The sequence below is a fragment of the Poecile atricapillus genome, chromosome W, assembly GCF_030490865.1.
Source record: "Poecile atricapillus isolate bPoeAtr1 chromosome W, bPoeAtr1.hap1, whole genome shotgun sequence".
Classification (NCBI taxonomy): Eukaryota; Metazoa; Chordata; class Aves; order Passeriformes; family Paridae; genus Poecile; species Poecile atricapillus.
In genome coordinates this window covers 12,779,484-12,805,689 of record NC_081288.1, presented here as the reverse complement: position 1 = coordinate 12,805,689, position 26,206 = coordinate 12,779,484, and the positions used below count along the sequence as shown (strand labels likewise).

General features: G+C 39.6%; 1 protein-coding gene across 1 annotated transcript in view; it reads left to right on the top strand.

Annotated features, from left to right (window-relative positions):
• The window catches only part of LOC131591457 (reelin-like), a 225,268-nt gene that overhangs the window by 185,624 nt on the left and 13,438 nt on the right, over window positions 1–26,206 (top strand). The window contains exons 38-53 of the mRNA XM_058862180.1: window positions 1,024–1,195; window positions 1,275–1,377; window positions 3,804–4,033; window positions 6,698–6,918; window positions 7,878–8,025; window positions 11,333–11,591; window positions 12,827–13,076; window positions 15,327–15,495; window positions 17,995–18,135; window positions 19,468–19,645; window positions 21,012–21,205; window positions 22,308–22,564; window positions 23,309–23,463; window positions 24,239–24,453; window positions 24,740–24,917; window positions 25,939–26,114. Coding sequence (XP_058718163.1) covers window positions 1,024–1,195; window positions 1,275–1,377; window positions 3,804–4,033; window positions 6,698–6,918; window positions 7,878–8,025; window positions 11,333–11,591; window positions 12,827–13,076; window positions 15,327–15,495; window positions 17,995–18,135; window positions 19,468–19,645; window positions 21,012–21,205; window positions 22,308–22,564; window positions 23,309–23,463; window positions 24,239–24,453; window positions 24,740–24,917; window positions 25,939–26,114 — 3,046 coding nt within the window. The remainder of the gene's footprint in view (window positions 1–1,023; window positions 1,196–1,274; window positions 1,378–3,803; window positions 4,034–6,697; window positions 6,919–7,877; window positions 8,026–11,332; window positions 11,592–12,826; window positions 13,077–15,326; window positions 15,496–17,994; window positions 18,136–19,467; window positions 19,646–21,011; window positions 21,206–22,307; window positions 22,565–23,308; window positions 23,464–24,238; window positions 24,454–24,739; window positions 24,918–25,938; window positions 26,115–26,206) is intronic.

Below are 26,206 nucleotides of genomic sequence, written 5' to 3'. Positions count from 1 at the left end.
ACACTGAGGCCCCATTAGGATGCTCCAATTATACAAAAGTGTCCCAAGTGTAAATGGGAACTGGGCCTACCTTACTCAGAATTAACTAGGCATTAAAAACCCATTTAGAAAGAGCATGTAGTGAGCAGTTAATCTTTTGATTAATTTGTAAAGGACTGGAAAACCACAAGAGGAACGCAGCTCATTCCTCCTCCTTACAGGAGATGTGCCAGCTGAAGGAATCTCTCCTCTGCTCTCAGTTACTCTAAGCACAGCTCCTAGCAGAAACTGACATTAACAGCTCTGAAGAATTCCAGCAATCATTTAGACATGGTGATTCAGCAAGAGTTTATTCCATGTAGGCAAATTCCTAGCACACCCCTAACAAAAAAAAGTCAAATTCAAATCTGGTCCTGGCAATCCTGCTTCAGTCCATTTTTCTGATATGTCCTGTCTAAAAAAATTATCTAAACTTTTCTCTGATGAACTCAAATATTTTTAGATAAATGAAGAAACATTACATGGAAGATCTGTCAATTTAATCCTTCCTCTTCAATTTGAGAATACAAATTTTCTGATGTATATGAATACATAATCCAATGGAGAGAAGGAGTTTCAGAATTTCCTTCTCTATGGAAGAACTCCTCCCAGACAAACACAAGCTGCTGAGTGCAAGGATGTAGAATGAAATTGCACTTTCAGGCTGCTTTGACTCTGTAGCAGCTGCTCATTTAGATGATTCTTAATTGAAGAAGACAATGACTGAATTTCAAAATAAATGTGATTTAAATAGAAGATAATTGTTCAACACCCATTGCTTTTCACTGTTTGTTTTGCTATGACTTCTATAAATTTTAGGGAATAAAAGTTAATTCCATAGGGTCAGGCTGCAAAACAGTAAGGGAACTATTGTCATGGAAAGTGAAAATAATGATCCTACACTTTTAGACCCTCTTCTTCACATAATCCATAAATACTGACTGCTGTTGTGCTCTCTAATATTAGTATTAGGTCTTAATAGGAATATTTCCATTTTCTTTGTAGGCAAAAAAGAAGAAATCTGGATTATTGATGACTTCATTATTGATGGAAATAACCTAAAGAATCCTGTTATTCTTTTGGATACCTTTGACTTCGGTCCTAAAGAGGACAACTGGTTTTTCTATCCTGGTGGAAACATTGGGCTTTATTGCCCATATTCATCTAAAAGAGCTCCGTAAGATTCTCTGAGCAATTCCATAGAAAGAAGTGACTTTGTAGACTGTGTCTAAAGCACTCCTTTCCTTGATTTTCAGGGAAGAAGATTCAGCTATGGTATTTGTTTCAAATGAAGTTGGGGAGCACTCCATTACCACAAGGGACCTGAGTGTGAATGAAAATACTATCATCCAATTTGAGGTACTTGTCCTCAGAAAGTTATTTTGCCTTTTGCTTCATGTTCTTCTATATTCTGCTCTGGTGTATTTGCCCAGCTGTTCTGATTGCCAAATAGTGAAGCCTGTCTAATTTCCCTTCTAATTGATTTGACATTACTCTCCCTCATAAATGTATCATGATGCTTTTAATACACAGATAAGGGAAATTTCTGCCTCAAAGTCTTCTACTTTCTTACCTAAATTACTGCTTTGTCCATGCCTATACACTTGCACTGATAGCATTACGGTCCACATCCTATGCACTGGAGAGTCATGGCCGGCAGGCAAGAGGAAGAGCAAAATATAGTAAGGGTCCAGATTGCCACTTCACAGCCTGCTCAAGGTAAGAGTGCAGCATTTCTACAAGCTGACCAGTGGAGAGCTGCAACTTCATCTGTGACAGTGGAAGATAATTTTTCCTACCTGCTGGCTTAACTGCACTGTTGTACTTTCTCAGAGAGACAAGCTTCTGCTTTTCTTTTGCTCGTGCCCACATCATAGCTGCTCTAGATGAGCTGGTTTTTGGCTTTCGTGACCTGAGGTCATCCCATTTTTGGGAATTAAAGAAAGTACATGAATAAGGAACATATTTTTCTGTTTCATATAGTCAGTGGAAACAGGTACCCCAGTGACAACACAGAGTCTAAACTAAACTGTGTTTCTGACTTATCCTAGAATCTAAGCTGTTCTTTGGCTGGGGCAGCTATTGATGGGAGTAACCAGTAATTCTTTAGTTTAGAGAGGTCATTATATTGTCATTAAGAAACTGGAAAAGAATCTGGAATGTAAATTGCCATGCCACATCTACTAGGCTGCTTTTAACAATGTGGCATGTTGCTGCATTAATATGAGCTACATAATAATCAGCAGATGATACAAGTTTATAAAAATTACCAAAATGATACTAAGGGTTTTCCAAGAAAATTAGGTTTAGCTGTGTACTCATTCACTCTTCAATTTGTCATGCAACTAATTCATAAATTATTGAATGCAAACCATTTTCTCTTTTAAAATATAGATTACAGCCTGTAGAACAAAAATGTTTGAGGTCACTTTAAGATGTTCATAAGCCTTGGTAGCATTAAGTCATAAAATCTACATGTTTACTTCCATATGTGATAAGAACATCATTTTCAGCTCACGTTTTTGAGAACATTAGTGTAAATGAAGGAGTGATGCATAATGCAGTAGTTTCTCTCTGTGTCTCAAGAGTCAAAACCTATATTGGGTCAAGCATCTCTCTAAGCTTCCAGATGAGTAGACAATCTTTCTAGTCAAATGTAGGTTGATGGGACTCAAGTGCACTGAAGAGTGATGAAGGAAATTTGATGTAGGATACACTTTCAACATTCATGCACAGTTCCAAGTATTACTGCATTTTAGAAACAAATAAATTTTCTTAACAGAACAGCATGCTATGAAGACAGGGGTTTTTTTTTCTGCAAAGACATATAGAAATATTAAAATGTTACACAGTTTTAATATAGGCTTTGTATTTCATCAGCAATTGGATTTTATTTGTTGCATTGTAAATACAGTACATCTTATTTTATATGATAGTCATTCTGTAAAGAACTAATTTGTCTTCTTTTACAAAAGCAATTTGAAATTATAAGAAGATCTAAATATCAGTGTAACAGACTAATTTGCACTGGTTGTCTCAGTTTCTGTATTAAACATTCTGTATTTTTTTTGAACTGGTTTTCATGTTCTGCTTTTTCTACCGTTGTTTATATCAGGAATCTTGTGAGCACACCCTGAGAATTCTGACACTGCCAAGCTAAGACATTGAATCTAAGTCCAGTCCAGCTATGATGCTCTAGGGCTTTGGCATTAACCATGAACAAATAGGTAGTGAGTGTGAATGCTGAACATATTGAGGTGATAAACTTATTTTTTTATATGTAACATAAAAGAGAATCATAGTGCAGCTCAGCAATTAACAGCTTGGCATAAACAAAAAGTTAATGTTTGCATTTTTTGTTTTAATAGTTCTGCTTTTAATAATGCACATTTTCTTGATGCTGTGATAACTTCAGTGTCTGCCAGAGGACTGCAAGAGCTGGTACATTTATTCCAGCAATGTTAGGAGCTCTCCTTTGGGATTTTCCCAATTAACTCCACAGTTTTCTCTAGGTAGAAGTTGTTGGGGATTTCTTATGACATTAATTTTATCATAACCCATATTGTGAGATATACTCATGGACAGGAGAGCAATGTGCAAGAATTCCTGTTCATCTGTGTGTTCTGAGTGCATCATCCCTGTTGTTAAATGGGTTCTCAAATCACCATTTTCCTGGACTAAACAAACACCATACCCAATGTGGGAGGCTGAGTAAGGTGAAGAATGATTGGGAGTCCCATGGTCTGCCCTGTGTCACCATCTGTGTTTGATGTCTTGGCCCCCAGATCAATATTGGCTGCACCACTGACAGCTCCTCTGCTGACCCAGTGAAGTTGGAGTTCTCAAGAGACCTGGGGGCCACCTGGCACCTGCTGCTCCCCTTGTGCTACAGCAGCAGCAGCCACCTCAGCTCCCTCTGCTCCACTGAGCATCACCCAAGTAGCACTTACTACGCAGGCACTACCCAGGGCTGGAGGAGAGAGGTCATTCACTTTGGAAAACTGCACCTCTGTGGGTAAGTGTCCAGCTTCTGTTCCTGCCCCACTGCTTGTTGCTTTGCTTTTATTTCTGTTTTTCATCCAGCATAAGAGTGGTGCATAAGAACTGCAGCACTAGAGCAGACCAAATGACCAATTGTTCTCTGCTTTTTGCCCTGAATGTTAGCTAGTGTTCAGGTGATTCCTCAAATCCCATTGTGCCTAATGCTGATGTAGAAAAACTACAGGAATTTCCTATTACCCATATATTTAATTAGTGACAATTTAATAGAAGAAAGTTGCTTGGTGAAATTAATGCAAAACTGACTGTTCTTAGAGTGTTCTGAGTGTTCTTTACTGCATCAGCCATTTGAATTCACTGATGATATTCTTGCATGAACTTTGAGCTTCATAAGAACATACAGTAAAACGGGAGCTAGTAGAAGCTTGATTCCACTTCAGTATGAAGAAATGGTCTGATCTAAATACAGTCTCATTCAATAAGGTTGGATGATAACACAGAGAAATAATTTGTGCTAGCAGGCATAGTAATATGTAACTTTTCAAACTAAAAACACCACTGTTTACTTTCTCACAAATAACTGTCACCTAGCATCAACTCACTTTATGTAAAAGATCACACCATCAATGATTAAACTGTAGCATGTATGAATGAAAATGAGCTGTGCAACCATGAGACTTTATGAATCTATGCAGCTATGAGACTGAGTATTTATGAAACTACTGCAGTCAATGGGTCCTCCACTAAATAAATGACCCCATGTGTGCCTCTGAAAGTATGAGAAGACCTATATAAGAAAAAAGAATCAAGTCTGGAAAGACTGAATGTTTAATAATTTAAGGAAACTATTAAATTTTAAACTTGAGTTTTCTCGCTTATGACAGTTAACATTTCAAGCATGGAATAGGTAACCATCTCTTTCAGCAGCTCACTTGTACTTCCTGATTTTGTGCAAAAGAATTATTTTACCCTTTAGCCAACCATCAGTGCATCCCTCCAAATAAAAAATTTGATTGTGCAGACTCCCAACTCATTTAAACTGTCCAGGATTTTGATTTAGTCCTCTGTTCCTGAGTGCCTTTTTCTTGTTCTTCTCTTTCTTCTCTCCTATTCCTTTCCCAACACACTAGGCCAGGAGCTGACAGCTAGCCAAGACCAGCAGTGCAGAGTAGCTTACATTCAATGCATTAAATCCTTGGTCCAGAGGGCTGAAGGGGGTATCTCTCCACCAGAATCCAAGGGAATAACAAGAAAAAAATCCAAACCTTTCTCCTTTTGTAATTCTAAAATATCGCCCAGCCTTTTCATCCCCCAATATTTTAACTGAGGATGAAGACATTTTAAGTTATTTCCACTACATATGTAATTTTAGAAATTAATATGTTCTCAGCAGACAGATGTAAGTAATAATTAGTATTCCAGTTATGTCCTGGAGGGAAAGTTCAGGGCCTGTTGAGCCAGAGAAGAAACCTCAAATAAGCAGTGATTCACTCTGCTTCAGACACAAGTTGTGCTTCACCCTCAGCAGGAGTGACCCTGAGAGGAGGAGCTGACTTGTCTCAGGAAAAAGAATCCAGCTTGTGGCACAGAAGTCTACTCTCACAAAGAGCTTACAATACCTTCCATCTCACACTTGTGTCCTTCCTCTCAGGGCACACTAAAGTCGATGATTTTGACTTCTAACAGAGCTCTGGTTCTTCGGCATCTTTCTTGTGACACTTAGTAGTGTCCACACCCATCAATTAGTGGTTGTCACCTACATCCCCTCATAAAAATTTCTTTTTAGCAAATTGAAGAAAAAGAATTGTCAGCTACAGTTACCTATGGAATTGATTTGACTGCTGAATTTAGATATCTTTAACAAGACACATTAAACACGCAAGGCAATTAAGTGCTTCCCCCTTTTCAATCTTCTGGTTTCCTTCCTCCCTTAAAACATTTCTCAACTGGGAATAAAATTAGTCTCTCAAGTATTTTCCTCATCTCAATTTGTTTTTCCTCCTCCCCCAGTTGGCTCCGTTTTATATGCAGCATTGATGCAAGTAGCACTTAGGAGATGAATTAAAAATGACAGGACAGCACCCAAAGGAGAATATAGTTCAAATTAACAACTTGCAATATCAGGCTGGTTTAAGATTAAGCTGCCTGAAAGCAAGCTGAATACCTGGTGACATGACAGATCATGTTTTGTTTCTGGGTAATTGAGGGTGAGATCCTACCACTCCACCCCACAGGTGGTCTCCCTGGGGACGCAATGGAAGCATGAAATAGAATCTCACCCTCCAGGAGAGGGTGAAAGTGGCTGGGTCTGACCCACACACTGTACACCAAAGCAGAAGGGAATCCACCACGCCTTGGCCATTCATCTTCCACATGAACGGTGGAGTTAAGAATAGCTGGATTTCAAATTTTGAAAATCATGTCTGTCATTCAGTTTGGGGATTACATCTAATGAATAATGTTTTTTTTATTTCTGTCAGTACTTGGGTTGAACATCGACATAAAGATGCATGAGGTACTGAAGAAATTAGACCTAGCAGTCCCTTTCTAGAATTAATCTATTTATCAAGCCAGTTCCAACAGAAATAATAATATATATGTGTATATAATGGTATATGTATGGAATACAAAAAAAGATGAAACTATTATTTAAAATAAGTATTCTTTATGCCATTTTCAGGTTGGCGAGGTTCAGGTGGTACCAAGGATTTTACCCTGCTGGATCCCAGCCTGTGACTTGGGCCATTGACAATGTGTACATTGGCCCCCAGTGCGAGGAGATGTGCAACGGGCACGGCAGCTGCATCAACGGCACCAAGTGCATCTGCGACCCCGGCTACTCGGGCCCAACCTGCAAAATAAGCACCAAGAACTCTGACTTCCTTAAGGATGACTTTGAAGGTATCTCTTTTGGGAGGGGGCATCTGAATGCTGCCTGTCCATCTTAGTGCAACCCAGGGTCCAAGGGATTAAACAGCAAAGCCTTCCTCACCCCTGCATGCTTCTGGTTAGAATTTATGCTGTGGGGGTATTCCCATGAACCAAGTAGTTCAGATGCCACTTGGAAGTGCAGTTTGTGATGCCCAATGCACTGTTAATGCTGGGATACAAAATCTTCATTGAAACAGAACGTCCTGAAACTCTACATGTAGAAAGTAATTTTGTAAGCAAATTACGATTTGATGGTAGTTTGGCTATGGCACAGACAGAGCATTTGCAAGTGAGGCAAACAGCAGAGGGCTTTCAGGTCGTGTCATTTCTCACTACAAGGGAAACCTGACTCACCCTACTACAGCAAACATGGTTTCAGAGCAGACCGAGTGTCTCAGCAGTGGGAGCCATTGCTCAGCAGCCACAGCAGAGGCCAAGAGAGGGAAGGCAGGAGGGAACCCAAATTCTCACACATGCCTGGGCACTCACAGCATCCACACACACAACTCTAAAACCCCTTCGAGGCTTCCCCCACTAGTAAGCACAGCAAGAGGAGCATGATCCAAACTCATCCCTTCACAGGTGCTGCTGTGCATTTTCAATTCTGCCAGCCCATGCTTGCATGCTACCACATGGAATCCAAAGTTTCTTTACAGACCTGAGTACTCTATTGTTACCTTAAGATAAATGATGAATGGTGGAAAACCTTGTGAATAACTGGAAATTAAGATCCCAGATTTCATACTTCTGGGTTTATTTTTTTTTATTTTGCTTTGATTGATGTCAGCTTTCTAGAATACATGGCATTGGAAACACTGAATATTTCTCAGCATGTGATTTTTAATTTATCACTCTTCCTCTGGAAGTAGCAGTCTTGCAGCAGGAGCACTTCAGAGTAAATCATAAATATGTATTCACTGTGTATTCAGGTCAGCTGGAGTCGGATAGATTCCTCCTTGTGAGTGGTGGAAAGCCATCAAGGAAATGTGGTATCATGTCTGGAGGAAACAACCTTTTCTTTAATGAAGAGGGTTTACGGATGCTGATGACTCGAGACCTAGATTTGTCACAAGCCAGGTAACACCCTTCCCAAAATTCTTTCAGGATTTCATTGAGAAAATACCATACTGAAGAATATACATGTGTGATATTTCTCTAGTAGAAGCAAGCTGACCTATTCTGTGGTACTCACACTTGCAAATGCTCCATTTTAACCACTGCCACCATGTTAAATTAAGTTTAAATTGAATTTTCATTGCATTAACTATTTAAATGGTGCTCTTTTTCCTTAAATAAGAATTCCAGAAACTGATGCCACACCTTCAGTAGCTCATGCAAGTTTCTATTTCCTAAACCCATAACATGAGAAATGCTCTGCTTTTCTTACAGTCTGGTGTGTTATGAGCCATTGCTGAAACAGGAGTATCTGCTGAAAGTATAATTCTTACATTTGTCATCTCATAATTCTTTCATTTCTGAAGCTTGTTTTTTTCTTATTGTGCACATTTGTTTCCAATAATTCACTGAGAAATTCCCATCAAGCTGTCACCAGCTATTGAAAACCAAATATTTTAGTCTATTTACAGTTTATGTTGTATCTTTACAGCCTGCAGGGGAGACATGTGATGAGTGAGACATGCTAAGCAAGTCACATTAAAAAAATTTACACTATTACAGATTAAACTTCATACCCATTGTGGGCATGCTAACAAACAGGCATTGTTTTCTAATTTATTCTCTATTTTAGCTGATGTTCTTGTATTATGATTTTGGAGAGACTGCATTTTCTCCAAGACTTTTTTTTACTGATCTCTTATAAACACCCTACTCCTCTCTGATGTTCTGTGGGAAACATTTTAACAGGTATTTTATCTACTTTTTACCTGTCAGCATTAGTATTGAAGCTTTAAATAATGGTATAATTGGAAAGACTCATGGTCAATAAAAAGACCTAATATCTAACCATTTAGTTTTTAGATCAGCACTTAGCTAAACCTCATTGATTTTTAATATTAAGGACCCCTGTAATTTGTAAGATTCCTCCCAGCAAACTTTTTTCAGAACTTGATAAAAACAAACCCCAAAACCAAAATTCTCCACACTAATTTGATTCCTAGACCACTCTGAAATTAAAAGATGGTTTAACAAAATATACAAAAGATCTTGTAAGTTTCTCCATTAGACTAAATTATATTTTCCTTATTGTTCATGCTCAAAGAACCATCATTTATCTTTTCTTCATTATGGTCTGTAGCTGGATTTGCAAATATTGACCTCAAGGTGTTATATGGAGATAAATAACTTCTGTCTTAGGAGAACAAAGCTGGACATTCAATTTCTTGTATATATGATTATGAAAAATAACAGTTATCAACAAATAACTATATGTTCTGTTCTGAACAGCAAGGCACACTGCAGTGGCATTGCTGGGAGCTGCTCTTTTGCAACCTGAAGTAATTGCAGTAGGATTTTCTACATTTCCAGACTGACTCTATCAACCACCTGCAAAGCACAACAGATTTGGCTGTGACACAGATGTGCCAAGTTCTGCATAGTGCTTGGAGAGAGGTTTCCATTTATGCCAGGAGTGATGAGAACTATTCTTTTAAGAGTGCTAGGTTCAGTAGCCACATTAAAATTTCCCCTTTCCTTATGAGGAGATCCCCTGAAGAACACAGGAGAGCAGCTGTGTCTGTCAGTGCTGCAAGCCACACTCAGCACCTGGGGAGTGAAATCAAGTGGGCTCTGGAATCCACTGCTATCACATCTGTGTGTTAAAGAATTTAACACAGGGGACAGTGTATCACCATCATGGTGATACTGGTAGCTGAAACTGCACCACATGAAATATCACTAAGGAGAGAATATTTTAGGTATCACAACTGATCAAATTCCTTTCAATTCTGAATTACTAAAAGAATATCCGCACATTTCAGCGTTACTAGATTTACAAAAAAAAAGTGTTTTCCATTTCAAAATAGGCAGAGCCTTTGCAAAATATCTGTAGGACAAGATATTTAAAATTACTTTTTTGTCTGCTAGACATTGTTATCTATATTTGGGTGGGTTATTACTATATTAGTAAAATCTGAGGTGTAAGAATAGCGATGCAAAGAAATCAGATGCAACAGAGACAAGGTCACCTGGGTTTATTTCCTCTGAATTATGTGGCAAATGTTGGAGTAAATCTGAGGAGGCAGAAAGACTTGCCAGCAGTGAAGAAATCCTTTACATTTGATATGTTGATCCATGAGGGTACCCAGTGCTCCTTTACAGCACAAGCAGTATGTTATGTCTGGGACATGGAGGTGGATATGATCTATAGCAAAAGCAGTTACAGCAAGAGAAACTGTGAGTCGCAGCAAGGACTAGAATTAATTGACTTGTAGGTCTGGTGTTTTATTGGAGCTTTGTCTGCCCAGCATCTCTGCAGCCTCCACTCCCAGCAGATCTACCTGCAGATCAAACCAGAATAAGATTTTTGACACAAAACTTCTTTTGCACCATGTCATTTAACCGTGAGCCAGGCAGAACTAATGCAATAATAATTAGAACAGATAAAACACTCTAAAGCTGTGCAAAAGCTGTGCAAACATGAATTAATACTTGTAATATCCCTGCAAGTCCAATAAGTAAATATCATTACAGCACGGTTCCCTCCACTCCAAGTGCACAGTGGAGCTATTTATGAGCATCAGCTGACGGGAAGGATTTCGCAGTTTGATACAGGTCCATTGTGCAGCTTTGGAGAAGCCAATTAACTGGGGGATGAAAGCACTGGTGTCCCTGGGTGGCTTGGGCTGGCTTCAGGGAAGCCAGCACATTTAAACGGTGTAATTTAGACAAATTTCCCAGGCTGACAAAATGGACAAAATGATCCCTGAAAGTGAAATGTGCTTTGTTCTCCCATCCAGATTTTCTCTGGTTTATGCCAATGGAAAACTGGGATGCTTATTTTGAATTTAAGCGTTTCAGCAAATTCATAGCAAATTATGATCTACTTAGAGCACAGTTGCTTTTCTGCCACTAAAATCTGTACTCATGGGATACAGGGATAAAAATTTCACCCAGGATTATGTTTCTGATACTTGCAACACCATCTGCTATGCAGACAAAAGCTGAAAACATAAATGACCAGCTTTGTTCAGCCTCTTATGCCTGGCAAACTACCACACAGGCAAAATGAATTTTTGTCGTAACACCTGTCTGTCTAGGTATATTCTAGAAGCTTTGGAAAGGAAATCATAAGATCTCCTAAAGATGACCCTTACAGCTAGAAAACACAGGGCTAGTCAATAGACAAACTCCAAGGCTCTCTGGTTTGCTGTGTGGGATGTTGTAGAAAATTGATCTTTCTGGTAAGTGGAAAGATTTTTCCTGTTAGATTTGTGCAGTTCTTCATGAGACTGGGATGTGGCAAGGGGGTACCTGACCCCAGGAGCCAGCCTGTGCTGCTGCAGTATTCACTCAACGGGGGCCTCACATGGAGCCTTCTCCAGGAGTTCCTCTTCAGTAACTCCAGCAATGTGGGACGATACATTGCCCTGGAAATTCCCTTGAAGGCTCGTTCGAGCTCCACTCGGCTTCGCTGGTGGCAACCATCTGAGAATGGGCATTTCTACAGTCCCTGGGTGATCGACCAGGTGAGGAATCCTTGCAGGTGTTTCTTCTTTTAACACAATCTTAGACTGGATTCAGTCTTAATATTTCCCTTTTTTTGGTATGTCACTGAGACAAGCAAAAATGCTTTATATAAAGATATTTAGAGCACAATTTCCTGAACTTGCGGTTTTAATGCACCATTTCCATGTGGGGCACTGATTGCCTGTTTTGACTCTAGGAAAGTCTTTTACATATGTGTAGGTTCACATTGCAGGAGGCCTTACCATGCAAAATGCAAGTTTGACTTCAAACTTCAAAAAGCTTCATTTAAAATGTATCCAAATATGTAATTAGCTTGGTATAATGTAATAGAAAAAGACTACAGAAAAATAACCATCTGTATGAAAATAAAGTTTTATATTTGGGATTTTCTGTTATGAATATTATTATATTACTTATGACTTGGTATAAATCACAACTTATTTATCTCCAAAATGATAATGTTCAAAGTAGTGTCATTGGGTTGTCCAATTTGCTTTAATATTTATTACTTTTTTTAAAAGAAGTGTCCTGGGGTGGCTTTGTGATACTTGTATCCCGTTATCTGCTCTGTTTATGCTGGATATTAAGTTCTGCACCTTTAAGACTGGTTTCGAGATTAATTAGCTCAGATTGTTGGGACAAACCTAACCAGCCATTTCAATGTCGTGGTTACAAAATTTTACTTCCCAGCTCTCTGTTTAGAAATTAAAAAATATTCATTGTTTAGATATCTTCATTGAATGTACTTGTAACAGTTCAGAACAATCAGAAACTGAATTCAGAATAACAAATTAAAAATAATTCTGCCTTACTTGCTGTTGAATAGTAAAATTATGATGTTTTATAGTCAATGACAAAACAGAGGCTTTTTCCCCACTTCTATCAGCAATCTGATAGCAGTTCACGAGATTATAGAAGAGCACAACAATCACTAGGAAAGCGTAATCACTTTGTTTCTACTAACACGCTTTTTGTGAGCAGTTTTACTTCATTGAGATTGGATGTCACCTCCCTGAATTTTAGATTTGTACAGCTGAGCCAATCTCTTCCCTTTATAGGAAAGAAATACTCCCCTTTTTCATAGCCTAGATTCTTTACTAATTTTGGACCAGCAGAATAAATACACTTAGTCTGGTACATCTCTTCCTCCTACAGGTTGCTATGTCACTTGCATGCTTGTGAAGACTTCTAGATTTTTTCCTTTTCAATAACAATTACTTTCCTGATGTTTCAGATTCTTATTGGAGGAAATATCTCTGGCAATACAGTATTGGAAGATGACTTCACCACACTGGACAGTAGGAAGTGGCTGCTCCACCCTGGTGGAACAAAGATGCCAGTCTGTGGCTCTGCTGGGGATGCTCTGGTGTTCATTGAGAAAGCCAGCACCCGCTATGTTGTCACCACTGACATCGTTGTCAATGAAGACTCTTTCTTGCAAATAGATTTTGCAGCTTCCTGCTCTGTCACAGACTCCTGTTATGGTAATGACTTCTTAATAATTCCTGCCATTCCTCTTCCTTCACTGCAGAGGAAAGTTCACTGGTTTTCTGGTTACTTTATTCATCATAACAAGAACTAAGAAACAAAAGAAACCTGCTTGTTTCTGTTAGAAATTGTAACATCAGCTTTTTTATTCCAGGTGTCTGACGCCTAAGATAAACGGAAATAAATTATGCCCTGTGAGCATCTAAGTTGCAGTTCAATCCATCTCAGAAAAAGACTAACAGCTGCCTTACTCAAATCCATTTAGTAGATAGTGTCCACTGCTTGGGCTGGTGGTGTAATAATAAGCAGCTGGGTGTTCCAGCATATGTTTCTAGCTTTGTGGTTTTGCATTTTTGCATTGTAGTCTCAGTTCTGATCTCTCTTGTATCTATATATCTAAGAAATCATTTATACCAACATACATCTGACACTTGCTAAGGCAGCATCAACTGCAAAAATTTGTATTGTCCATATGAAATTCTACATATGCATAGACCTATATGTTTCCATGTATGAATATGTGCATACATACTATGCACATGTGTATATATCTGTTTATGTATACATAATAATGCAATTTTTAATTACCTAGCTTCCTTTTTTCAAATTATGTCTATTGAGAGGAGAGACAGCTTTTATATGTGTATATACAGATATATACATACAGATAAATAAATAAAAGCATGCTCTGTACTCAATACACATCACATGGAAATTAAAAATTGGTTCATTATGTGAATTTTAAGGCACACAAAAAATAAGTTTCTCTAAATAACAAGCTTTTTCATGCTTGATTTTACACATCCTCTTAAAATAGGGTTTTGAGGTACAGATGATTTTAATGAGGACAAAAATATAATACATTGCATCATGTGGCATGTGTTAATTTACTAGGTTGCTGACTTTTCCTCTACAATTCTGTATAAAAATGGAAAAATATTTTACACGTAGTCCCAGATTTAGCTTCTCTGATTTTTCTAACCTGAAGCTACTCACAAGCTTAGAAGGGTTTTTTTTATTTTGTTATTAAGAACACTGCAGCATCCTGAGATCGTCTCTGCTAAATTTAGAAGCACTTTAGCAACTGAACCATATACTGGCAAAGAAACAGATCCTTATTTTATTGGGGGCAGTTTTGTTTGTTTCTTTGTCTACAACCCTTAGCATTACCTTAACTTCATATTAAATTAGGCAGGAGACTACCTAATCATGCTTCCAGTCATGATGAGAAAAATATTTCTTTTGGTGAGGGAAATTTAACACTAAAAACTCACCCTTGTTTGTATCTACTTGTCCTTGTATTTCTATAGCACTGTCTTTGGTGCTGAAACATCAAGTAGGACTGATTGGGTGATTAAGGGTCATTCCCTGTGCATGAAGGTAGAAGAAATGGGTCTGTAGTAATCAAAAGAAGATCACAGATTTATCCCCCCATCACCATGCTCCATGTTTTACACAGCCAGCTCAGCCAGAATGCCTGGCAGCTGGAACATTTACTTCAAGTTCCATTTCTGCGCCTATTATTATTTACTTTTTCATGGCTGCATGAAAGTTTGACTTGAAGTATTTAGTAAACTTGACTAACCCGTAATTTTCATAATAAAAGTTTATAAGCCATAAACATCAAAACAATTAAATTGCTGATTTTCACTGAGAAATGAATACATTAGTTTAATGTGACTAGGCTGTGTTTGAATGGAAACAAGCTCACTAACTAACAAACTCAAATTAAAATTGTGCTGAATAATGAAATGAGCTGGTCTGCAGGAGAGGTGGAAGGCTGACTAAGCCATCTTATGACAGCCAAAAGTTTGAATTTGAATGTTGCTCTGCTTTACACAGCAATCACATCCAGCTGAATCTCACTCTTCAAGCCTGAGAAACAAAGTTTGGTAGCCATGGTGCTGTCACATTATTCTCTTGCATGTTGCTGCTACAGATATTGACTTAACCCTGGCAATTTAATGTTGGCTCTGTCTTTTCATCTGTGGCATCTTGAGTTAGGTGGCCAATGCAGAGATGTACTGCAGACTCCACCTGAGCTACACCTGCTCAGCAACATGTAACACATCCTCCCACACTGCCACCAAAGGAGGTAGCTTTGTGCTTCTGGCACAAGGGTTTCAAAAGTTCTGGGTGGGTATTCTGTCAGTTCAGACAGTGATACTGTCAGGAGCTTGCACTCTATTATAGGCCTATGGATATAGGTCTCTAAATCAAGTAACTAACCATCTTTCCAATCTTAGCTATTGAACTGGAATATTCAGTGGACCTTGGGCTGACCTGGCACCCAATTTTGAAAGACTGTCTGCCCACTAATGTGGAATGCAACAAGTACCATCTCCAGAGGATTCTCATTTCAGACACTTTCAACAAGTGGACCCGGGTTACTTTGCCTCTGCCTCCCTATACTAGGTAACTCCCTCTGGTTTTCTGCAGAATAAATCTAAAAGTATAACTAGGTATTTTTAATGCATGATACATTATAGAGTTTAAGCAATTATACCTTGTCCTTTTTGTTTGGCCCATGTAAATAGCAACAAATAAGTATAGGTAAATGAAGCTCTAGCCTATAAAAATTGCAAACCCAGGGAATAAGGGCATCAGGCTCTCAGCACTGTTAGACCCCACAGTTTTGCTCCTCCTGCTGAGCCTTATCTCCTCACATAGACATAGGCTGAGCTTGCTGCTGGCTCAGAAGTATCAAAGCACAGGTAGTGCCTTGAGGTGGTTGTCATGAGAGATGCCACCAAAGGCACATACAAGTTTGGAAACTGAGACCTTTATTTTTTAGCAATTGTACTGAAAGCGCCTATAGAGTTGCTGCACGTTTTGACATTAGTAGCGGAAAAGTCCATGTTCTGTTACTAATCATTTGGAGCATCTGGACTCTTCTCTATCTTCAGTGCAGTTACATCAAGTAATAGCATTTTTTTTAGGACTTCTTCCCAGCATGAATTTTCTGTGCTTCCTCTTTTGTGCAGCTTTGCTACATATTGTCTGTAAAAATTCATTACCCTGTCAGTTCTTGTTTGAAGACTGTAAATTTTTGTTGAGACTAATCTTTCTAGGGTTGAATGGGATAAATCAGGGCTGGGATAGATGTTCCAAACCAACTAAATTTGGACCTGAAAGGAAGATACCACCTGAGATAAACACAGGTTTATAAATAACTGTGATTTTAAGACTGAAGAGTTTTTTGAGCAGTATATATGTCACAAGAAGTCTGATGCCCTACTGAGGCAAAAATTGCACTTCTGTCCAATCCTATAATTGTATTTTTTGGCTGAAGTACTACCATTTCCCAAAGTTATCAAGATAGGCATTCCATGAGAGAGGTTATTACAACCTTATCTCATAAGCAAGAGAGATGTTAAGCTTTAGGATAAGAACAGTGCAGCTAATAGGCCTTTTAGTCTAGATGCAATATAATTTTTATGCTGCTTTATTATTTCAAGCTATATAATAGCAGGTGTGTGTGTCTCCAGTTGTGCCTGAATGTTTGAGGCACATACAGGCTGGGTAGTCAGTAGCTTGGCCTGGTGCTCACCACTCATGTCTGTGTAGCCTCTTAGGGCTCCTGCACTCCAGAGTGCACCTCACCTCTGGCCTCGAGAAGGAAATGGACACTTGCTTTTAACCTGGAGCTGATTTTAAAACGCAAATACAAAGCTTCCCACAGGAGCATCAGCTCCATTAATTGCTAGTGGTGCCCAGCCAAAGCAGACAGTGTAAGATATAGGTGCTTGCCTTTATTCTGAAAGGGATTCCTCACAATTTTTATATTTAATTTTAAAATGCTGCTTGGTGATCAGCTGAGCTGAGCTCAGAGCAGTAGATTTCTCTTTGGATAAACATGTTATTTATTCAGCTCATGAAGCATTTTCATAAAGAAATAATTCATGGGAGAATAATGTCATATGAGGTCCATTTTTACACTGAATAGGTTTTGGGGATTTTGCTGTTTATTTGGTTTTGGTGTTTATAATAATTGTGATTTCTCTTTGAGTTTCAAAAGGAAACAGACTACAGAAAGTTCAATGCTGCCATCTAGTGCTGTACTGTAAAGAGGGATTAGCTTTAATTCATAGAGAAATTCATCTGCTCACAGCTCTTGACTCACAGTCTACACCTGCAGGAGCTGTAGAACTATTTGGTGTCTCTTGACTGTTTTGAATAGATTTTCATCATCTATCTTGGGAGCTGGGACACTTAATTCACATATAGGGAGCTAAGCCAGTTTTAATCAACCAAATGAATATAATTTACTGAGTAGAGCCAGGATCACACTACAGATAATTTCTTAGCATTTCCAGCTGAGCCCTGGATGGAGGGGAGCAAAGCCAGTGTCATGCTGCAAGCCCTGCATGGGCCTCCTCACCTGTCCCCAGCCCACTCCCTAGAGCTGCTCTTGCTTAAATGTAGTTGGGAGAATTCATAGAGAAAAGTCAGGTAAATTTGTTGACTTGGACTTGTTGACTGGCTGAGGTTGAAATTTAGAGGGTTTGGATTATTCTGGCTTGATCCAGCTCCTAGCTATCCCTCAGGTTTGGATCTGTGCTAGGACATGCTTATGACTGGTCTGAGCTTCCAGCTGGGAGTACCACCTTCTTCCTACCCTCCTCTCCACTGCACCAACCATGGCCCACTTGCTTTGCTTTCACCGGTGATCAATTTCCTACCTCCCACACTCTCAGCTTGATACCAAGCACTTGTGCTTTGTTCTGTTCTCAAAATGTGAGCACCCTTTTCTTGGAGGGATATTGTCATTGTCAGAAACCAGCCCTGGGTCATGCTGGTATCAAACAAACCTTCTAAGAGCAGTCTAGCCTCAAGACTAATATTTCCTTTCAGTCGAAATAAAGATTGCCTTCACTAGAAAACACGGAATTCTGTTTTTCTTTCTCTCCCAAGGTCTCAGGCAACTCGTTTCCGCTGGCACCAGCCTGCTCCTTTTGACAAGCAGCAAACGTGGGCAATTGACAACGTCTACATCGGGGATGGCTGCATAGACATGTGCAGTGGCCATGGGAAGTGCACGCAGGACAATTGTGTGTAAGTGCCGTCTGTCCTGCCCAGGGCTGCAGCATTTCAGTCCTCCTCTGTCATTCTGATGAATTTGCAGGAAAACCTGGGATACAATTCTACAAAGGGAGGTGGATTTCACTGTTGAAACTGAGCAGGGCACTGGGGCCACTTGGGAGTAGAAGTAACAAGAGGAAGGGGAGCTGCAGGGGTTGGATCTGCCAGACCTCTGACTGTTCGTGCTCCATGGCCAAAGCAGACAGTTCTTTCCTCAGTGGCAATGCATTGCCTCTGCTCTTGCCTCTGCTGCATCAACTCCCCTCCCACCAGGTAGGGAGAGGGTACCCTTTGAGTTTGCACATCCCTCCAGGGACATACAATCCTGGAGCTTCCCAGAATATGTTCTCCTTATTCTCAAGGGATTTCACACCATGTCCCTGTGCTCTCAGCCTAGTGCTGGGTGCAGAGAACCTGGGCTGAAGGTGGGACATAGCCACTAAGCAGGATATATGCCAGTTCTTCACAGAGCCAGATTTTGCTTTTTGACTGGCATTACCTTGATGGTCTGATGACTCTGCTCTGTGGTAGGGTTTGCCAGGAGAGGCAGACTGGCTTGATCCTCAAACTGTTTGCATAACAATCCACATAGAGTCCTGCAAAGCTAGCAAACAACAACCCCCAGATTTGCCTGTCTTGGCAACAGAGAAATATCTTCCAGATGGATGTATTGCTTTTTTCCCAGACACAAATGGCAGAAGAAATGGGAGAATGGTTGTATAATTGCACTGTGACTGTATTTTTTAGAAATATACTTCACTGTAGAATAGACATATTATTGTGTTCTCCTCTAACGTGACAACACTGAAGTACCAAGACACAGTATCTCTGATGAAATCTCATAGAAGCGTAACACAGTTCCAAGGTGTTATCCAGTCTTTGATACATTATAAGAATGTTTTTCAGAGGGGAAAAAAAAGGGAGAACTATATGGAGATAAGAAAGCACCCATCCACTAAAATTTTACAGAAACTTGAACTTTAACATTAGCAGGACATTTTTAGGTTTGGTACATTCTCTTGGTTTATCTATCCAAGCACAATGTATTTTAACTGCTTTTACTGTGTTTGGGAGGGTGCCCTGTATTAGAAGCTTGAATGGTACACAACACTAAGCCTTCAAAAAAGTCATTTTTGTTTCATATTAATGACAAAATGCCAGATGTTTGAAACCCCCACATACCAGTTGTGCACTGGTAAATGATGCCCCTATGCAGAATAAGATGGTACCTTAATAACACGGCACTGATTAAACCTCCGTGGAGAGCCTTTGCCAGCTGATTTGTGCATTTGTTTTGCTCTGCAGCTGTGACGAGCACTGGGGTGGGCTGTACTGCGACGAGCCAGAGACTCCCCTCCCAACACAGCTGAAAGACAACTTCAACCGCTCGCCCTCCAACCAGAACTGGCTGACGGTGAACGGGGGCAAACTGAGCACGGTCTGCGGGGCCGTCGCCTCTGGGATGGCTCTTCACTTCAGCGGGGTGTGTGTCCAGCACAGGGACCAGCTTGTTCCATTTGACACTACCTATGGGACTGATTTTAAAAGTTAAATAGCAAGGCATTAAAAAAATAACAGCGTAACATAGCAGGCATATCAAATATTTTTAAAAATTAAATCCTTTGCTTGACTGAAGACCAAAGTCAAACAGGTCCTACAGACTATGGTCAGAAAGAAACACTCCAGGAAAGCTGATACCACGTTCCATGCTATGCTGCAGTCAGGAAAATGAGATATAGTGTGTGTGGCTCCTGAGAGGAGCTGTAGAGAGATCTTCAGAACCTAGTAGGTTAAAGCACAGTGTAAGTACGTAGACTTTTAATTTTCCTCCTAAGACTCTCTTCATAGCACTTCAAACTTCCAGACCAGAGTTTGGTGTGGCTTCTAATCAGATGGCAGAGGTAAATTAATAACTAGCTATTTGCACTTGTATAACTTGCACGTGGTCCTTGACAATACAGAGCCACTGAAACACAGAATGGGTTGGGTTGGAAGGGACCATGGTGGGTCATCTGGTCCAACCTCCCTGTTCAAGGAGGGTCATCCTAGAGCAGATTGCATCCATGTGTGGCCTCATCCTTCAGAAGTCTCACAGGTGGGTGTTTTCAGGGAAAGCTCACAGTAAAATTTCCTAGGTTAGCTGCTTATGTAGGTATATAACCCTGACTGCTGCTGAACTACAGTTTGCTAACAGATAACATTGTAATTATAAAAAATTACAAAATAGTATTTTAGAAACATGTAAAATTTATGCTTGTGGAGCTCTTCAGTCAAATTCATAACTAAGTTCAAAAATGAATGAAAGTTTTCTAAAATAAACTTACAGAAGCATTACATTTTTGCTTAATTCCAGTAGGACTAAGTAGACACCAACAGACCAAGCAATGTGAAATACATAAGGTCTTGTGGAAAACACACATACTAAAATTGCTTTGCCATTTGTTGGTTTGCATAAGTTGAATCATTAGCACATAATCAGTGATTCATTAATTCTGCATGGAAAACTTCTTGATTTACAATGGAGGAGTGGATTTCTGCAACTCTTCTATTAAGAAGAAAGGTGAATATATGAATGTTGTAAAACTGAAGGTACAAGTAGCAACATATATAAATACACAACAGGAATTTTTAAGATGAAGCATGACTGAAATTATGTCTTCAGGGAAAACATATATATATATATTGTTCTGTTATAGCTTTACCTTTGAAATAATTAATAAAATATTGTACAGTTTTAAAATTTTTGCAGGATGAATCCACATTAATAGTGACTGCATAGTCTAACAATTTTTATGAACTTAAGTTTTGCCAGACAACACCAGCCAACATATTTTTTCATTGCTTTTAAGGGCTGCAGCCGTATGTTAGTTACAGTGGATTTGAACCTCACCAGTGCAGAATTCATCCAGTTTTATTTCATGTATGGATGTCTGATAACTCCTAATAACCGCAACCAAGGAGTGCTGCTGGAGTATTCTGTGAATGGTGGAATCACCTGGAGCCTCTTAATGGAAATTTTCTATGATCAATTCAGCAAGCCTGGGTTTGTGATACCTTCTTTCTGCCTGTGTAAATTTCTCTCTAAAGTCAGCTGGTCTTGAATGTTTCACCAGAACCTGTGGGATATATTAGTGCTGTGGTTTGCATGTCAGGTTTGGATGTACGAGTTCAGCTTGTACAGTCTTACAGGTATTTATGAATTGCCTTGGTGCATGTATTGAGAGCATCAGCATTTGTGCAGCTGCTAGGCCAGAAATACAAGAATAGCTAGGAGCCTGTAGCAGTCTGGTAGATTTCTAAATGGTTTCAGGAAGATTAATAGCTACTGTAGTGATGTCCATCCTGTTCTTAAAGTTGCTAACCTTTGCAATCTATTTCTTTATTGGCAAGATCATAAACTCACTGATTGTTATAAGTTAGTTATAAAATGGTGTGGAGATGAGAAACTGCATTTCTGCAGTTATCCTTCAAAAGAATGGATACACTCAAGCCCTACTTTCAGATGTTTGTGAGATTAAAAACATCCCTATATATGAGCTGACCTTTTTCTCACTAACTAATTTAAAAGATTCACAGAGAATGGGGATGTAAGGAACCCACTATTTGTTATTTTATTTGAGCACACCTTGAAATCACTAGTCCTTTAATTCGACATGAGATTTCAGTGTATTATTGTCTACTGTTGCAATGGAACAGATAAAATTCTACTGGAACATTGCTATTGGCTGAATGGCTCCAGGCTGAAAAAAGCAATCTTCATTTTACTTCCACATTCTCCTTCTTAGCACATCCCTCAATAAGGGCCTTATGGCCACACCCTGGTAGTCCAGACCATTGCATTCAGTCCCATAAGGACAGCTGGAGCAAGTGAGGCTGTTCAAACCATGCCACAGTCTGGGTGCTGATCCTGCCCATCCCTCTCTGAGCCCCTGTCCCAGGGATGACATTGGGAGCGATCAGAAAGATTTTTGTTTCAGAAATATCTCCTAGAGGAACATAGACTAGACCGGTCTTTTTCTTCTTTCCCAAATTCCATGTATTCTAGGAAACACTGAGAACAGACATGGTCAAAGCACCCAGCACAGCACACTGCAGTGACCTCCTCCTGCAGCTTTCCTACAACTGATTTCCACCTTTTATTCCAGCTTTGTGAACATCCTCCTTCCCTACGATGCCAAAAGCATCGGGACACGTTTCCGCTGGTGGCAGCCCAAGCACGACGGGCTGGACCAGAACGACTGGGCCATCGACAACGTGCTGATCTCAGGCTCAGCCGACCAGAGGACGGTGATGCTCGACACCTTCAGCAGCGCTCCCCTGCCGCAGCACGAGCGCTCCCCGGCCGACGCGGGGCCCACCGGCAGGATCGCCTTTGACATGGCCATGGAGGACAAAACCACAGGTAAACATTCCACCTGGCTCTGAGCTAGGGAGCAGGAAGCCAATGCAAGTTATACAAGATCTGCAGATCTTGCTGAGCCTCTGAATCTTTGTCTTACTGTGACGACAATCCCATTGCTATAGAGGCCTTGACTTTTGTTTTTTCTTCACAAAAAAACAAAATGAAAAGATGTGATGCAGCTTTTTTTTACTGCATGAATATCTTTAGAAAATTCATTTTAAAAAAAAAAAAAAAATTAAAAGTGCCGGGTTATTCTGAGCGTATTTCTTATCCTGAGTGTCTGTTCCCTATTTTCTAACTTTTTAAAATTTTCTTTAGGGAAGTTAAATGACATTTTACAACTAAATTTTGTAGAAAATATGTTTATAAGGCTTAACAGCTACCAGCACTGGGGAAGACTTTGTGCAGACATGTAGGCAACACCCATTAAAAGGTTCTCCCAAAATGTTCAGTGCAATAGAACTTTGTATTTTAAGTAAGTCTCAGATCCTTACTTCTTGATCATTAAAACATAATGCTGTAATGCTTCTGTAAGACAGTAGTAAAAGGTGCTTTCAGCAATAAATGTGATAAATGTAATACATATGTGGGAACAATGGGGTACTGACATTCTCAGGAGCAATACTAAATAATCCTCATGTAGGCTGAAAAATAAAGCTATGAATCACCTTTTGTGGTTAACACTAATCTCGGTTTAATTTATATTGTCACTGTATATTACTGACATGGCCATTTATTTTCAAGTGAATGAACACTGGTTATTCCATGATGATTGCTCAATTGAGAGATTTTGTGATTCTCCTGATGGTGTCATGATCTGCGGGAGCCACGATGGCAGAGAGGTCTATGCAGTCACCCATGACCTGACTCCTACAGAAGGCTGGATTATGCAGTTCAAGGTAAAATCTGACTGCAGGATTCAAAACCACATTTTGTTCCAGGTCTAAGTATATCTTTCAGGAGGAAGGATGATGTATAGGCCTACACAGGAGCTGTTCCCTTCTGGGAAAAATGTTGTTATTAGGCCATCCTCATTTTTCTCACTTACTCTGTGTTGGTCAGCTTCAATACCACAGGCTGTTCTCAGAGGTGGCACATTCTTCTCTTCCAGTACTGCAGTTCCATGGGCATAGTGAAATAAAGATATTGCACATCTACAGCTGCTGGTGAGGGAAAAGCAGCTCCACAGTAGTTCACTCTGCTCCTGGGTTGTCATGTATTCACATCAAACCTGCACCCAAACTGGCCTCCGTACACCCCTCTACCTAAATTAAGAAAATAACCCAGCAATATATGGAAATTGTAAGAACCTTTTGCACATCCATCCATAAAGGTGGTCTGCCTAATCTGTGGCCTTCTCTGAAATATTCAAATCTCAGGTTGTGCGGGAGAGGATATTAACTTTATTTGTTATGTGGTACTGGGGTTTAAGGCACAAGTGTCAAAATCTGGAAATCCAGAAATGTGAGCTATATAGAAGTAAACAAAATTCACAACATGGTGTCTGTTCTCAGTCTTGAGAATATCAGAGATCTGCAGGTGACTGGCACCATACAGGCACTGATACTGCCATCATTTCAAGCAAAATTCTGCAGTCTGTTTTCAGGTTCAAACCCTTTTTAAACTCCCCCACCTCAATTAATTCTTAATTGCTGATGGTTTCTTCTTTATTAGGTTTCTGTTGGATGTAAAACCTCAGAAAAACTTGCACAAAATCAGGTCCATGTGCAGTACTCCACTGACTTTGGCGTTAGCTGGAGTTACTTAGTACCTCAGTGCTTACCAGCCGATCCAAAATGTTCTGGGAGTGTCTCACAGCCATCTGTCTTCTTTCCCACAAAAGGATGGAAAAGAGTGACTTACACACTGCCTGAAAGCCTTGTGGGCAAGTAAGTATGAATTTGCTACTCATTTTGTCTTGGATTAAGATCCATTCCTGGAAACATGACAGGACATCTGCCTATTTATTTTCTTTCAAGGATATTGCAGAATAGCAGTGTTCATGTTCATTACATTATGGATATGTAAAAAAATCAATTTCAGTAAATACTTCCACTGCTTGTGGAAGCTCAGAAGATAGTACAGCCGTGAGCATATTGTGTTTAATCACATTTTTTCAATTGAGAAAAGTTGTTTTACGCATATGTCTGGTTTTCTTCATTCCTTTCTCTCTAGTCCTGTGAGGTTTCGGTTCTACCAGAAATACTCAGATATGCAGTGGGCCATTGATAATTTCTATCTGGGCCCTGGTTGTCTGGAAAACTGTAGAGGTCATGGAGACTGCTTGAATGAGCAATGCATCTGTGATCCTGGGTATTCGGGTCCAAACTGCTACTTGACCCAGACACTGAAGGTAATTTTATTGCATGTTTTAAAGAATGAATTTTGGCATGTGTTTGACTGGGAAGGATAGAGAGGAGAGATTGATCTCACTGGAAATTTACCTTTGATTCCTGTCAGCCTGAAGACAGTCAAATCCATTTTCAGCCCTTTCGTCAGTTTTTTAACAAAACTACTACTGCATTATTCAAGAACGCGTTTGTTGCTTTGAAAATAACACTTAGCCTGAAAAAACTGTGATAAAGTTCATTGTTAATCTTTTGATCATTACAGGATGTAAATCACCCTTGCACATATGGTTGTATTTGAACAAAATAGAAAGATTGTCTTTACTGTAAAAGAGCTTATTGAAGTAGGGAAAAAAGGAAAATGGCATAGAATTAGAAAATTAATTCACCTGACTGTTACTCATGTTACCCAATAACAAGCAAGTGGACTTTAGTTGGATATTGCTAATTTAAATGTTAAAAATAACTAACTGGTCAATTATCATGTCATTTGAATTATTATAAGCTTCTGTTTTTCATCTGAAATACAAATTACATGAACAAATATCATTGTCTGTTTGCAATTTTAAATTAGTAATGTATCAATCATATTAAGGACACTTGGGATAAAATGGTTCAATTTTAGGGGAGTTTTGCTGCTAACTCCTTAATGCCAGGATTGCTGGTTTTGCTGAGGAAAGAGAATATTTTTTCTCCCATGCATACAGAAGTCCCCTACAGTTGCCCTCTGCCATCAAGACTTTGCCATGCAAACCCAACAGCTCATTCATTTGCACATTCCAATTTTAATTTGCTGCATTATCTCCCAAGTATGTTAAAATCCAGCCCTAATATATTTTCACATTTAGCCAATTCAGTTCAAGTAGCCAAATATTCAGCCAGAAGTGATTATGTTCAGTCACCCTGAGAAAAATTTACAGTGTTCTTGAGCCCTTCAAACACATTTAGGTCAGTTCCAGCTGTGGTTATCAAAAAGACTTCAAAATCTTACTTACCTGTGCTTCATGTTACATACTTTACTTACAGACCTTCCTGAAAGAGCGCTTTGACAATGAGGAAATTAAACCGGATTTATGGATGTCCTTAGAAGGTGGAAATACCTGTACCGAGTGTGGGATTCTCGCAGAAGACACAACTCTGTATTTTGGAGGTGCAACTGTGAGGCAGGCTGTCACTCAAGATCTGGACCTGCGGGGGGCAAAGTAGGTCATGGTTCTGTGTCATTGTCACAGGGAGCTCTGTCATACACTGGCAAAGCAGCAGGCAGCATAGCTGGGAGCTCAGGGAATTTTAG